The 15,810-nt window shown below is 34.4% G+C and overlaps 1 protein-coding gene across 3 annotated transcripts; it reads left to right on the plus strand.

The window, feature by feature from the left end:
• Nucleotides 1-4,028: 4,028 nt before the first annotated feature.
• On the plus strand, nucleotides 4,029-6,088 carry LOC113690211 (scarecrow-like protein 32). Of its 3 annotated transcripts, none has more exons than XM_027208037.2 (2): nucleotides 4,029-4,240; nucleotides 4,378-6,088. In XM_027208037.2, the coding sequence occupies exons 1-2, from the start codon at nucleotides 4,230-4,232 to the stop codon at nucleotides 5,657-5,659; spliced, it is 1,293 nt and encodes a 430-aa protein (XP_027063838.1). In that variant the 5' UTR covers nucleotides 4,029-4,229; the 3' UTR covers nucleotides 5,660-6,088. The 3 variants fall into 3 exon arrangements, with proteins under 3 accessions (XP_027063838.1, XP_027063837.1, XP_027063839.1); XM_027208038.2 differs by having other exon boundaries at nucleotides 4,031-4,240; nucleotides 4,508-6,088; XM_027208036.2 differs by having other exon boundaries at nucleotides 4,029-6,088.
• Nucleotides 6,089-15,810: the final 9,722 nt, after the last annotated feature.

Consider the following 15,810-nt stretch of genomic DNA (forward strand, 5'->3'; position numbering starts at 1 on the left):
CATAGACATAATCTCCAAGGATGGTGAAACGGGAATCCTATATGAATTCGGAGGATCCATTCTTTATGTATACAATAATTTAGAGCCAAGAAAGCATTACAGTCTCTGACTATTCTTTTCAAATTATTTTTAATTTTCTATTTTAAAAATTAAAATTTTTTTCTTAATTATAATTAATATAGATGATACTAACTTCTTAAAATCTCTTTGCATTTATCCTTCCTTAAATCTTTATTATTTTTTGGCAAATCAATTAAAATCTTCCTAATGAATCACTTACATGTTTTCAATTTCACTAATCTTGTATTCCACAGTTAGGGAGCCGGAGCACCAGCTAAAACTTAAAATTCTGAATATGGCTTTCCAACATTACTATGAGAGTTTTCCTTAAATGAATTAAATATGGCATACTCTTAAGTTAATATCTTTAGTCATTTACTTTTCAGTTTTGAAATTATACCTAACATTTTTTAGTGCTAAAGTGGTCAACATCTTTTATCCAATCTAATGATTTTTGCTGGAAATGTATTTCTTGAAATGCCATGGTAAAAATGTATATGTGTGGCACTTCTTAGGAAAAAAAAAAAGAGAAAAGACTACATTCCAGAATGACCATAGAAATGGCTTTGAATATATCTGTCTGATTTGAAAAAGAAAGGCAATTGCTTAACCAAGATTTTCTCCTTGTGTTTTTCTCGTCTTTTCTTTATTCCTCATTTTGCACTATGGTTGTATTGTGATAGCTAATACGTCAGATTTTAGCTATATATTAGTTTGGGTCAAAAGATAATGGATCCTGTGTAACTTTATCTGAAAAAGTAAAAGTTTAATGCTGAATTGTGCACAAGTTAGGGGTGGATGATCGTGTAAGGATTTTATGGTTGGATCCATTTTTTTTTTGGTATACTTATAGGAAAAACCATTCTAAGGGTGCGTTTAATAAAATTGAAGTTTGAAAACGGATATATGAAATCTGAAATATAAATTCATTAAGTTATTGAATTGTTAAGTATTAAATTTAATTCATTTGAGTGCATATCACATTTAGTGATAAGTGAATAGTTTATTACTTAACTTTGTGAGCAAGTTTTTTCTCGAAAATTCAGTGTCATTTCATTAATTCAGGCGTTCAATTTTTTGTTATCAAATGGTATGGATATATTAAGATCTGAATCCATTAAATTTAAATGCGAAACTGGGTTATCAAACAGGGGCTAAGATTAGCATTGGATTTTTTTAGCTTAACATTCTTTTAAAGACATCTAGAAAATTGTCTTAGTTAAACTTGTTTTCTGAAAAAGAAATTGAAGTTGGAAGATTGCATGGAAGAAACGTAAAGTATTAGTTGAAGAGGGAACACGGAGAAGTGCAATGGATCTACTTATGTATAAGGTTTATGTTTTCTCTTTATTGCTTACCATGACCCTAATTTAATTGAAGTATGATGTTTATATCAGCATGAAGAATTTACTTACAATCCTGAATGTTTGGAATTTGGGTAAAGTTTTATTTCAAAAAGTTTTTAGTTATATCATAAATACTTTTTTCAATCATTTCTTTTATTTTTCAACTACTTTTTTTTTATCTCAAGTATATCATGTTACATAATTGCTACAGTATTATTCTATTTTTTTCAAATAAACTTTAATCTGAATTAAATAAACACAAGTTTATTGAAGGAAGTAAAATAATGGCGGGTTGGTAGATAGGGATGACCTAGTGAGATAAGGAGGATGGGGAGTGAATTTTGGTCTATTATTGGTACCATGATACATAATTTATCAAATAAAGATCTAAGTTGAAAAAAGATAGATCTAAATTTATACCACAAGTTCATTTTCTAAATCCTCATTTTTTTTCCTTTTTCACAAGTAGTTCGATAGTATTATTTTTTGAACAGTAGACATGTCGTGCATTACAATGATATAACTCTACTTTACACACAAAATTTTACCATGTGAGTGAACAATTTTTTATCTATTCTCCTTCTACATTTAAACACTTTCTATACGTAACATTAATTTTGTATAGAAACTAATACCTGAAAACTCTCTTGACAGAATCCAAACAAACTCTTAGGATAATCTGAAAAGCTTTAATTCTAATGAAAACACATTTCATCGTGTTATAAAGTCCAATATGCAAGGGAACTTGACAATGAAGCACAGCTTGATTAGTAAAATCTGTACTTAAAAGGTCACAAGTTCAAGTCATTAGAAGGGTAAATGAAGAGTTAACTTATTGACAGATTGAAAAATTTGCCAACATTGTCAGCTTAAAATTGGCAACCCTAGTGAAAACACGACTTTAATGTCGTACTTTTTGATGCTAATGATCTGATACTTCCCCCCTCCCACCCATCTCAACATGTACATTTGTCTAGTAATATTACCTTGTAAAGTGTGTAAACGAAGAAATCACCATCAGAAAAACTATACTGAGAAATTACAGGCGTGATAATATAGGCAATATAATTTTATTGGTGTTGTTTCCGATCAGTTTGCTTGTGGAAACTATAGTAAGTGCTCGAAACTGTTTGTCAATAAGGTAAAAGACTGCTCAAAAAGAAAAGCCAATGTCTCTAGTTCCACATTATGAAAAAGAACAAAGGCCAATAAATTTGCATTCTACTTGGTTTGCAGTATGATTTGTTTACTCATATCTCGTGACAACCGTCATCATTCAATTGTTACCCAGGTACATATGACTAATAAACGGAAGACATGGATTAGAAAAGAAACAAAATTGGGAAAGTTTGTGCAAATATTCTACGGTCCTCAGGAGATGGATGGAATGACATTTTGAGTGAAATAACATATAGTTTGTCTTCTTATACACTAAGAGGTCCATTTGTCTTTTGTTCTGGCGTTATATGACACTAACAATTAACTTGACATCATGCGGGTAGAAGGATGAGAATGAATGGTTACCATCAATCACGAAACTGAAAGATAAGATCTAACTAATTAATTTTCTAAGAAGAAAAATTGTCCTAATTGGCATTCTTTGAGTGGAATTGGACAAAAAAGGTGGCCGGCAAAGACAGCTTCTTGAAACGTTTCTTTGCCTTTGCTAATACGGATACATCGAGCCACGTACAGACCGGAAACCCTAAATGTTCATTCTCTAGAAGGCAGCTTAAGAATTTTAGATGTGGCCAACCAAAAAACTCCACTTAAGGAATCTACATATGAATTGGCTTTAATCAATGTAGAAAAGTCAGTTAATCATGAGATGGGAATATGAATTTTGTTTCATTCCCCACTAATCTTTCGAGCATCCATCCATTCCACCATATTAGCTAGCTTAGTGTCACACGTAAATTGGAACTTAAATAACGTACAACAATGCATGCCTAAACTAGATATTGTGAGTCTAGGTTCCATGGAAAACAAAAGTTGCGGCTTAAAGTACCCCAAAATTCAGTTATTCATTTTTTGGGGAAGTAAGATTGATTTAAAGGCAGGCCACTTAGGGTCTCATGTTTATCAATACAATCTTTCTTCTAAGATAAAGAACGATAATACATTACATGTTGGAAAATTCAAGCCACATAAATAGATGAAAAATCAAAGTGACTACATCAGGGGACGGAATTTCTTGCAATAATTTAAAAAAAAAAGGAAATTGATCCTGCTGTCCGCAAAACCGCTGTGATATTAGATGTGTATGTGTGTGAAAACATGGTCCAATTAAACAGGAAATAGTCAGGAAATAGTTATAGGTATTGAAAGCTGAGGCATGCACTGGTCATCTTGCATGATTGGTATGGAAAAACAGTAGAAGAAACAATCAAACAGATCCAATTTGTCCGCTAGAAAGCTGTAGGGGAAGATGGATATGGGCAAAAATTTAGGCAGTGTTGTCATTATAGTTCCATTAACTCAAAAACTAAAGTTGAAAATATCATCTTTGTCCTTATTATACCTTCATTATTGTGATAATTAACCGTGCATTCCTTTCTTGGTGTTTATATGTATGTTCCTTCCTAGTTGGAAAAAATCTACTTCTTGATTCTTCTCCCTCTCAATCATTCACACACACACACACACACACACAAAGTTTTGGCAAGACTCGTGTTTGTTCATCATATAAAGTCACCTCTTTTAACAGATAAAAAGAACTTTCTTTCATATCACATCCTCCATTATTTAACAAATGGCTTGTGAAGAAAAAGGCCGGATGACTCCTGTCTCTTCTCCTTTCTTCAGCTGAGGCCTATAATCTCCATGCGAGAAAGGTAACACCAAAAAACCCTAGTTCATCATTTTCTTCGTCTCCATCAAACTCATCATTAAAACAAAAAATAAAAATGAAAACTGAGCTCAGAGGAAACAACACTCCCATTTCATTACAAAACCCTAATCTTTTCGACAGTCCGCAAAGCTCAATACTATCTGGTGCGCTAAAGGGATGCCTAGGCAGCCTTGATGGTGCATGCATAGAGAAGCTTCTACTTCATTGTGCAAGTGCTCTTGAGAGCAATGATGTAACTTTGGCTCAACAGGTGATGTGGGTTCTAAATAACGTGGCATCTCCAGTTGGCGATCCAAACCAAAGGCTAACCTCGTGGTTCCTAAAAGCGCTTATTTCAAGGGTTTCAAGAGTATGTCCAACACCAATGAATCTGAATGGGAATTCTTCTCCTCAAAGAAGATTGATGACTGTTACTGAGCTTGCCGGGTACGTTGATCTAATCCCTTGGCACAGATTTGGATTTTGTGCATCAAATAGTGCCATTTTTAAGGCCATTCAAGGGTACAACAAAGTTCATATATTAGATCTCAGTATCACTCATTGCATGCAATGGCCTACTCTTATAGATACATTAGCTAAAAGGCCTGAAGGGCCGCCATCGGTTCGAATATCGGTGCCTTCTTGGAGGCCACCTGTGCCTCCTTTGCTTAATGTATCAAGTGAAGAAGTTGGCCAAAGGTTAGGAAATTTCGCAAAATTCAAAGATGTTCCATTCGAGTTTAATGTGATTGGAGAGCAGCCAACAGTACCCTCGTCTCCTTGCATTAGCACTCTGGAATGCTCAAGTTTGCAGTATGATTTTCTCTTAAATCAAGTCCTCAATCCTTCAACATTGAAACTTGAGGACGACGAGGCTTTGGTGATCAATTGCCAAAATTGGCTACGCTACTTGCCTGATGAACAAAATAATGGAGCGTCTCAAGAGATTTCGTGTCGTGATATTTTTCTCAATAGAATTAAAGATCTAAATCCATGTATTATCACTGTGGTGGACGAGGATTCAGAGTTAGATGTTTCAAATCTTACATCAAGAATCACCACTTGCTTCAATTATCTTTGGATTCCTTTTGATGCCTTGGAGACGTTCTTGTCTAAGGATAATTCCCAAAGGATAGAGTACGAGGCCGATATTGGTCACAAGATTGAAAACATCATTGCATTCGAAGGAACTCAAAGGATAGAAAGATTAGAATCCGGGACCAAATTTTCTCAAAGGATGAGAAACAATGGTTTTTTCAGTGTTCCATTTTGTGAAGAAACCATTAGTGAAGTTAAATTCTTGTTAGATGAACATGCCAGCGGTTGGGGAATGAAGAAAGAAGATGACATGTTAGTGCTAACATGGAAGGGTCACAACTCTGTATACGCTACAGCTTGGGTCCCTTGTGGATTTGACGATTAATGATTGAATACAATATGATTCAAGAGGTCTGAAATTGTAATAATACATGGGCAGATTTTTCAATTTCCATGTTTTCTTGGGGGCCTACCACGACATGGATTTTGCGTATCAGTGGTCCTTCTGGGGGGAAAAAGTGGCAATGAAAAAAATATGTTCCTTTTCCTGGTGGCAGATAGATCAAAGAGACAAGACAGGGCAGAGGGACATGAATTTTAGAATAATATCTTCAGCAAAACATTTCCGTTCGAGCTCTTCACCTACGGTCACATGAAAGAGTTGTTTGGTGAAAAGCAGAAGGAAAAACATTGTACATATTGTCTTTTCATGAAAGACAAAAGCTATCACTTTTGTTTTCTCTCATCTAGCGGGCTTTGTATGAGCAAGTTTGAAGTAACTAACCTTAATTGGCTAAGCTCTTTTTTGATAACATTAGTTGGAGTACACATTTTTACATTCTTTAATCAATGATGATTAATGTTGGATATTTTCCTAGAATTGGTAATTAACTACTGTAAGTTACTGATAAACAACATGAAAGAAATCATAATACACCAATTGAAGATACTCTACGAAGTATCATTCAAGATTTTTTGCCATTTTGTCTTCATTAAGTACAATAATTGGACACTAATTGTAATCAAGATTCAAGAGTATGCAGTACTTTGATTCATGTATCAGTTCCAAGAGATTAAGAAAAAAGGATGGCGCAAAAGGTTTCGTGTTTTTCTTTAATTAATTAATTGATTTATTTTTGGTTGCCTGACACAGGTGTTAAGAAAAGTTAAACAAGATTTCTCTTGTTATAAACAGTAGAAACTCTAATAATATTTAATGAATTGTCTTGAAATTTTAGGAATACATTTATGGAAAAATAACCACAAAGAGTTAAGGAACTATTCAAAAATACTTTAAGTACTGTTTACTGCATGGATGGATTAAGGAGGATGTCTAAAATTTTTAGCATTCAAACAAATATCGTTCAAATAAATATCAGATCATAGTATGATTTGTGGTTGATATTGAGCCTGAGGAGAACAAAAGAAGGAAGAAGTACATATTTACAAAAGGTGGGTACAGAAAGAAGGGGTGGCACAGGTGATTGATGAGGCCTGGAGGTTGGATGTGGAAGGATAAAAAATGTACAAAGTCACTAGAAAGATCTCAAACTGCAGAGTTGCACTGTTAAAATGGAAAAACAGCTTTCAAAATAACTCTAGGAAAGAAATAGACAGAATCAAGGCTATGATGGAGAGGCTAAAAAATTCACCTGACTTCAATAAAGGGGCTATGGATGAGCTTAAGAATCAACTCAAGAAAGCATACTATAATGAGGAAATGTATTGGTCGCAAAAGTCAAGAGTGACTTGGTTGAAGGAGGGTGACAAAAATTCACAATTCTTTCATGCTAGTGTCAAAGGTAGACGGAGAAGGAACAGGATGTCCAATGTACAAAGAGATGATGGGACATGGACAAAATCAGAAAAGGAAATAGGAAAGGAAGTGGCAAGTTACTACCAACAGCTTTTTGATAGTCAAGGAACTGAAGGTGTTGAGGAAATTCTGAGGGGTATACTAAACAATCACTGATCAAATGAATACTAACTTGACTAGAATTGTTACTAAGCATGAGATTAAGACTGCACTTTTCTCCATGAATCCCAACAAAGCTCCTGGTCCTGATGGGATGACACCTTTATTTTTCCAAAAATTCTGGAGTATTGTCAAATCTGATGTTGTTCAAGCTATCCAACGTTTCTTCCACTTAGGTTTCATGCTTAAGTCTGTAAACCATACGGTTGTCTCCTTGATTCCTAAAATTGACGTGCCTTTCAATCTTAAGCACTATAGACCCATAAGTTTGCATAATGTCTTGTATAAAATCATTTTCAAAGTGCTAGCAAACAGACTCAAACAAACTCTGGACTGTTGCATAAGCAAGAATCAGGCAGCCTTTGTCCTAGGGAGACAAATCTTAGACAATGTCATAGTGTCCCATTAATACCTCCACTATTTGAAAAACAAAAGACAAGGATCAGTAGGTTGTATGGCTTTAAAACTTGACATGTCAAAAGCCTATGAACATGTCAAGTGGAAATTCTCAGGGGCCATCATGCAGAAAATGGGCTTCTCTGGGACATGGATCAATTGGATATGGAATTGCTTATCAACTGTCTCATACTCTTTCAAGGTAAATAGTGATTAGAAGGGTTTTGTCATCCCCAAAAGAGGCATAAGATAGGGGGATCCTCATTCCCCCTACTTATTCCTAATCTGCTCAGAAGGGTTATCTAATCTGTCGAGAAGAGCTGAGGAGATGAAGCTGCTTTCAGGAAATAGTATCAGTAAAAGGGGTCCCTCAATATCCCATCTATTTTTTGCTGAAGATACATTAGTTTTCTGTAAAGCAATTCCAGCTCAAGCTGAGGAGCTTATGAAGATTTTGGCAAAATATGAAAAAAGCTCAGGTCAGATAGTAAACTATGACAAATCTTCTGTTTTCTTTAGTAAGAATGTACCTGAGGTAGAGAAAGTAGAAGTGTGCAGGAAGTTGGGAAACATCCAAATAGTAAACCAAGGAAAATATCTTGGTTTACCTATGGTCATCACAAGGTCAAAGGAACAACTATTTGGTTTCATCAGAAATAACTGCCAGAGAAGAATGGAAAGTTGGAAGAACAAACTACTGAGCATTGTAGGGAAGGAAATACTTCTGAAAGCCATCACAATGGCTCTACCTACATACGTCATGTCCTACTTCAAATTACCAGGAAGACTTTGTAAAGATATTAGTGCCATGATGGCTAGATTCTGGTGGGGAGAAGAAAGTGGAAGAAGGAAGATACATTGGTGTTCCTGAACTAAACTTACAAAGAACAAAAGTAGATGGGGACTGGGGTTCAGGGACTTGCAGGATTTCAATAAAGCTCTACTTGGGAAGCAAATTTGGAGACTTATGACATGCCCAAATCTATTGATAAGCAAGATCATGATGGCTAAGTATTATCCAGACAGGTCAATATTCCAATGCAAGGTGAGCCAAACAGCTTTCATGGATTTGGAAAAGTATGACCAGTGTTAGAGAAGAAGTGGGAAGGAGCATCTGGAAGAAAATTGGGGATGGCAAGAGTACCAACATTTGGGAAGACAGTTGGATCCCAAACAACAAAGAAGGGAAACCAACTACTATTAAGCCCCAAAACTGTAGCTTACATAAAGTGGAAGAGCTGATAACAAACTTCAGATGGAATAGACACATGAACTTCAAAACTTTCAATGGCAAAAATGCTGAAGAAATCCTCAAAATTCCAATTAGTTTTAGCAGGAATGGCTGATTGCAGCTATTGGATAGCAAGCAATAATGGCAACTACTCTATCAAGTCAGCCTACAAGTTGTTGAGTAAGGGGGAGAATAGTCAGCAGCAGGAAACTAGAGGGCAAGGGGAAACAAGTATCTATGGACAAAAAGAAAATGACTAGAAGAAGATGTGGAAAATAGACATCAAAGGCAAACTCAAGAATTTTATGTGGAAATGTCTGAACAAGGCTCTACCAGTGAATGAGCTAATATATTGCGGAACCAGAATGGGTGAGCCAATATGCCAAGTATGTGGCAAAGGAGAGGAGACAATAGAACACCTGTTCTTTTTCTGCAAGCAAGCAAAGGAAGTATGGAGACTGGCCCCAGTGCAGTGGGATGGAATTGCTGACAATAGAGGGAACTTCAACAAATGGTGAAGTGGACTGATGGAAGCAACAAGCAGAACTGAAGGACATCAGCACCAAGCTTTTACTGTTAACATTCTTTGGCAAGTTTGGAAAGCCAGGAATGAGAAGGTTTTCAACAACAGATACTGTCATCCTTTGACATTGTACAGAAAGCTCATCTAGAATGGCTAGAGTACACTGAAGTGCAAAGTAGAAATACGTGGGAGAGCAGTCAGGAAACAACATCAAGGGCTGAAGAGAAACAGTATAACAATGAAGATAGCAACATGATGATCATTGCAGTGGAGGTCAGCCAGCAAAAGGAATGGAAACCTTTAGGCATTGGCATAGTGGCTAAACAAGGCAACAACATGCATGCTGCATGGGCCATAAAGGACAAAAGCACAGGGGATGGGTTACTGGACTGTGCTACAGCGATTAAATTAACACTGTGCAAAATTAGAGAAAAGCCATGGCCAGATGTTAAATTGTTAATTTCATCTACTCAGATGCTGCGAGTTTTGAGGACGAACAAGACACAAGATATAAGACTTTTTGCTCAACTGGAAAACATTCACATGCTTAAAGCTTTGTTTATGAACTGCTCTTTTTGCTTGGTAGGCAACCAGTGTAATCAGACAGGTAGAAGGATAAGCGAGTATGCTACTACATTAGTGCAAGATGAGGAATATCTAAGTCCACAGTGTCAAACGACACTATTGTAAAGCTCCTTATGGGCCATTGCTCAAGTTGTATATCTTGTTTTGATATTAATACAATTCCTAACGTTTCCGTGAAAAAAAAAAAAACAAATATCGGCCAAGTTCCTTGAATGTCTCAGGCTCATCCAACAAATATTGGTCATCAAAGAAAGAAGTATAACTACTACATGCAGGTGGCTGTCTAAATGTAAGAAATAATCTATATAAATGATAAAATAAGTCAAAATGTAGAGTTATGCAACATATCAGTTATTTCTTTTGTAAGCGGAAAGTTTTGAACTTAGAATCTATAGAGGAAGATTTGATTTAATAGTTGAGATTGAGACCCAGAACCCGGAGGTTTTGAATTTTAGTTCCCGTACTCCCTCATCGCTTCTTAAATCCCACTCTTCTGATAGAAAAAAAAATTTAAATCCTCCTACTTATAAACCTTCCCATCTTACCATCCAACTCAACTCTCACCCTTAACATATCAACTCTTTGTTCTTTGTAAGGTTGTAAACAAATTGAATCAAATTTTAGTTTTAAGCTTTTAGGCTCAAACTTGGATATGAGCTTGAATTCTATACGAGCTTAAATTATGGGCTCGATATTGATTCAATCTTACATTTGATGTACTCGAACACTAATAAAAAATTCATTCTTTTATTATTTTATATAATAGAGTAATAAGTGTAATATATTATGTGTATTTTAGAATAATAATTTAAATTTATTAATAAATAAAAAAGTTTTCAAACCTTCTCAAACCAAATATTAGCAAGTTTGAGCTCGATTTTCATAACTTGATTGAAGCCAAATTTTCGTTCAAATTCGAACTCAAGCTCATAAATTCAACCCAAATATAGACTTCTAGAGCTTGATCAATGGTGTGAAAAGTTTTCAAAAGTAAATTTCTTCTATTAACATGTTAAGAATTTATCTTAAAATCCTTTTAGAAAAAAGAATTTTTACAATATTTTTGGTAAATTAACTTTAACTTGTGTTTTTACATGAGGTTAATTGTCTTCTTTAGACAATTTTTGGCTGATAATATTAATTACCACAAAAATTAATCTTTTGGTAATATTTTACCCGGGAAGTTTAACTTTTGTTAAATTAAATTTAACTTCATGTTGGTATAAATTTTTGTGGTAAAATATTAATTTTTGTGTTAATTTTTGGCAGACAATTTTACCCTGGAGTGGGTGATATTATTACCATGAGGTTAAAATATTACCATTTAGAGGAAATTGTCTTCTTTAGACATGAGGTTAATCTTGACATTTAAATTGGGTGCATTACTAAGATAGTGCCCACCAGCTTATTATTTTAGTTCAAAGTATGAGAGATATATGTGCTATGCTCTTAAAATCATACGAGGGTTATAAGGAAAAAGTGTGAAACCACAGGGGTGGAAGTGTAATGTACCCTATATAGTTTAGCATGAACGGACGCTTAACTTCTTTTTTTTTTTTTTCAGGTAATATCCTTGAAGTAGTTATTTCACCATCAATTAAATTAAATCACAAGAATCCACATGTGAAATATTTGAGAATAGTAGCAGTTCAGATATATATATATATATATTCTTTCTCCTTTTGCAGGGCAATCTTAACTCTATCATGACTACCCCATGATTTCGCCTGCTTATTTTCTTGGAAGGTGACACCATATCGTGACTACAACTAAACGAAACTCATATAGAGAATCTACAGTTGGTGAATCAAACTGCCATATCCTGCTACCCATACCTTTACCTGGTTATTTGAATATGGCCATATCCATTGCTCTTGCTAGCTGTTTCTCCACCTCTTCTTTGCTTATCCATCATTTCAGGAAATAATTCCTTGTAACCCATATTTGCTGATAACGTGATGGTACTAAATTTTTATGTTTTTCGGATTTATCCACATCCCTAAATGCATAAAATTGGGTTCAGAAATGCTTCATGTGAGATTGTCCGCATTTCCAACCTCCACATGAGAAGTCTAGTATTGAAGCCTAGACCCAAAGAACATCGTCCAGTCTTTCTGATAGATTTCTATCATGTACTGAAAAACATGTGCAGAACAGTGATAGCAGATTGAATCTCAAGATCATGTCATCCAGTAAATAGTACGTCAAGATCATAAAAGAGAGGGAGGAGACTTGTCAATTAATTTCTCAAGTATATAAAAAGCTTCTAGTTTAGATAGAATTTCTATCCACATTTCTTGTACAGTTGATTTTATTTGAGCCTTTAGATGGGTAGATAGAGATTTTAAACACGTACGTATCCCTTTCTCCATTTCTTCAGATTTTGTTATGTCATGTACTAGGACAACTGCCAAAGAAAAGTTAAAATTATTAGTATATTATGATCGGTAAGGACTAAGAAGCATTCAGCATCTGATGATTTGGCAGACCTTCTTCTTTTCTTTTCTTTTCTTTTTTTTTTTAAACGAGGCAAAAGAGTATTATATATATTTTGATCCGTACGTTGGATAATCAAGGAGGCAGACAGAATTAATAGATGGTGCTTTTAATATCATTGAAATACAGAGAGAAATAGTAAATGTAATTCATTCCCAGTAACCCAATGAGAATAAGAAAAAAAAAACCACGCCAAAGACCCTAAATGGTTAATTCGATGCCCCCTAAACTTTTTTAATATTTTTTTTTCAGGAGGGGAATGATGAGATTCTAAGAAATAGGGAGGAAAAGGGAGATTTGAACTCCAAATCTAAGATCCTAAGTTTAGTTATCAGCCCAAGACTTCCCGGGCCATATTTAACTGCATGCTGGCACAAGCAATTGAAGTCTAATAGAACAGGACACAGGAAATATAATAGGCAAGATCATGTTGCGAATGTTGCTGAATGAGTTGTTCCGAATGTTGCGGACGCACAAGACACAAGACGTCGGACTTTTTGCTCAATTGGAAGACATTCATACGCTCAAAGCTTTGTTTATGAACTGCTCATCCAGCTTGGCTGAAAACCAACGTAATAGGTTAGGGAAAAGAATTAGCAAGTATGCTACTGCTTTAGCGCAAGATGAGGAATATCTAAATCCTCTGTGTCAAACGACACAATTGTAAAGCTCGTGATGGGCTTTTGCTCAAGTTTATATAGCTTGTTTTTTGAAATCAATATATTTCCTATCGTTTTCGTAAAAAAAAAAAAAAAAGATCATGTGTATTTCTTAAGAAATTGTATAACATGATTTCGGTTAAAATAAACTATTTTACAGGATGGCCCGAATTTTTTCGTAAAAAAAAAGAATTTTATAAGTTGAGCAAAGGGTCCCACCACCCAAAGATTCTATAGTCTATAGACTTGATACAAAAATAAATCTTCTTATAGATTTAGTGAAATACTTTTATGAAATTTATATGGTTAATTATAGTCTAATTCATATGTCGGATCGTTTATTCGGTCTTCAATCCTAGCTCAATGAGAACGGACATTACTGATGAAAGTGGTCAATTTTGGCCACATTCATTTAGCGGCACCCTAGCTTGGACCTTAGGACCCCACTATCCTACCATACAATTTCTTAGTATGTATCTGCTGATAAATTGTCTCATTTGGACTATATATATATATATATATATATATATATATATTGAAGGAATTTTGGACTATATTTTGAAAATAATCGTACTAAATGGATTAATTATACCTAATGCCCTAACTCTAAGGTTGGCACTCAAAATTAAGTATTGGTGGGTGTAATTTCAGCGCCTGCATGATTGACAGCCTTAGATGCTACCAACTTCACATGCTAAGAACCCACAGCAAGCAGCTTTGGATGCTACGCTACTACAGACCCAAGAGCACAATAGGTGTAATTGTTGCATTTTTCCATTATAGAACCCTACAGTGATAAGATCCTAGACCAGATCCCGGGAACTGTCCAATTTTTACCAATTTTTTACTGGCCAACCGACTTTTAACCGAATTAATTTTTGAACCAATTATTGAATCGTACTGCGATTTGCAATTCGATAAAACGAGTTGAATGATCCAGTCTGGTTTTCAAAACACTTACTAGGTAAATCTAGCCATCACTCATCTTATATCAAACCTGTCTACTGGAGTTGCAAACTTTTTATTTTTTGGAATAAATATTTCAGCTTTATTCACATTATTTAATATTATAATAAAATTTAAAAAATAATGAAATCTTTGAACCGGATTGAATCGATCAAACTGCCAATCTAAAGCTCTTTCGATTCATTCCTCGGTCTGGATTTGAAAACATCTACATATATGATTCAAACCTTATAACAACAACATTTAAGGTATATTCACTTTCATAAAGGAGTTTTTGAACAAGTGTCCGTTAATCATACATAAATCACACCTAATTTAATATGTGAATATATAGATTCATATTTATTGCACTCTTGAGTTTTCATCAGATATCCCATATCCATGCTATGGTAGAAACCTTTTTCTCCAATATTCATGTGGATTAGATCTAAATATCGTTAAATCGATCAAGAAGTTGGAGTGATCCACATTACATTCTACGTTGGGTGCCAAATACCATCTAAGTTCATAAAAGCCCTCTCCCCACCTTCCCCCTTCTATCCAAAAAAAAAAAAAAAAAAGGTCAGTTATGATGTGTTCTGTAACTTGTAAAAAAATCACGGGTGTACGGATTGTTTACATTCGCCCCCGTTTGGTAAGTGAGTTTTTTTGGATGTTTGTCTAAAATTTTACTGCAACTTACTGTAGTAGTTTTTTAAAAAAATTTTGAAATGTGTAAATTTTTGAATATTTTGAAGTGTATAATTTAAAAACTTTGAGAAGTTTTTTGAGATTACTGTAGTTAAAATTTTTAAAAAACTTGTAGCAGACAAACTTGATATAACACTTTGTAAACTTGACGGGCTCTTCTTCCTTCATTCCTGACAACACTTTCCTGACAACACTAGGGGTTTAGTATTGACACTTTCCCAGAGCTTACTATTGCCCTCTAATATAACGCTACCAAGAATTATTTGAAAAATTAAAGAAAAATAATATTAGTTAAAACATTATTGTCTAAATAGGTTTACCAGTCTGGACAAAATATGTATTCAGCAGTCAATAGTCAATACTTATCAGTCTAACCCATCCAAATTAAGAAAAATTGTTGGTTGGACCAAAATCAGACGTTCTTTTTTTTCTTTTATATATATATATATATATATATATATATATACATATTTTTGGAACCACTTGGAGTCTCTCAGTTTTGGTCTTACACACCACATATGGGAAATCACCATACAACAATTTGTTAAAAGGGAGGCATCACCATCAAGGACTTTAATCTGTGAACATTTTGGTCTTCATAATTCATGTCCCACACAACAAGTTGCAAAAAGAAAAAAAAAATTAATAACTAAATAATTTGATGGATGTTTCAAATCTTCCCACATAATTTTAAATCTCATAAATGTGAAAGAATTTGAATGAGATTTGCATCAATGCAAACATGCACTTCAATTGGTTATGTCGTCTCTATATGCCCAATAAAAGACTGTTGTGCGTTTATCCATGTAAAATGTGGCATAATGATCCCACATAAAATATGAATTTTCATATTAAATACATTTTACGTATCTATGAAAGATTTCAATTTTAGCGTGGGGTATTTAACTTAAAATATCTTTAGATATGGCCTCATTTCCTTAAACATTAAATCTGCTGATTGTGACTGATGAATTATAATAGAAAGAAAGGTCAACTTAAAGCTATATACATTGAG

The sequence above is a fragment of the Coffea arabica genome, chromosome 5c (genome assembly GCF_036785885.1).
Source record: "Coffea arabica cultivar ET-39 chromosome 5c, Coffea Arabica ET-39 HiFi, whole genome shotgun sequence".
NCBI lineage: Eukaryota > Viridiplantae > Streptophyta > Magnoliopsida > Gentianales > Rubiaceae > Coffea > Coffea arabica.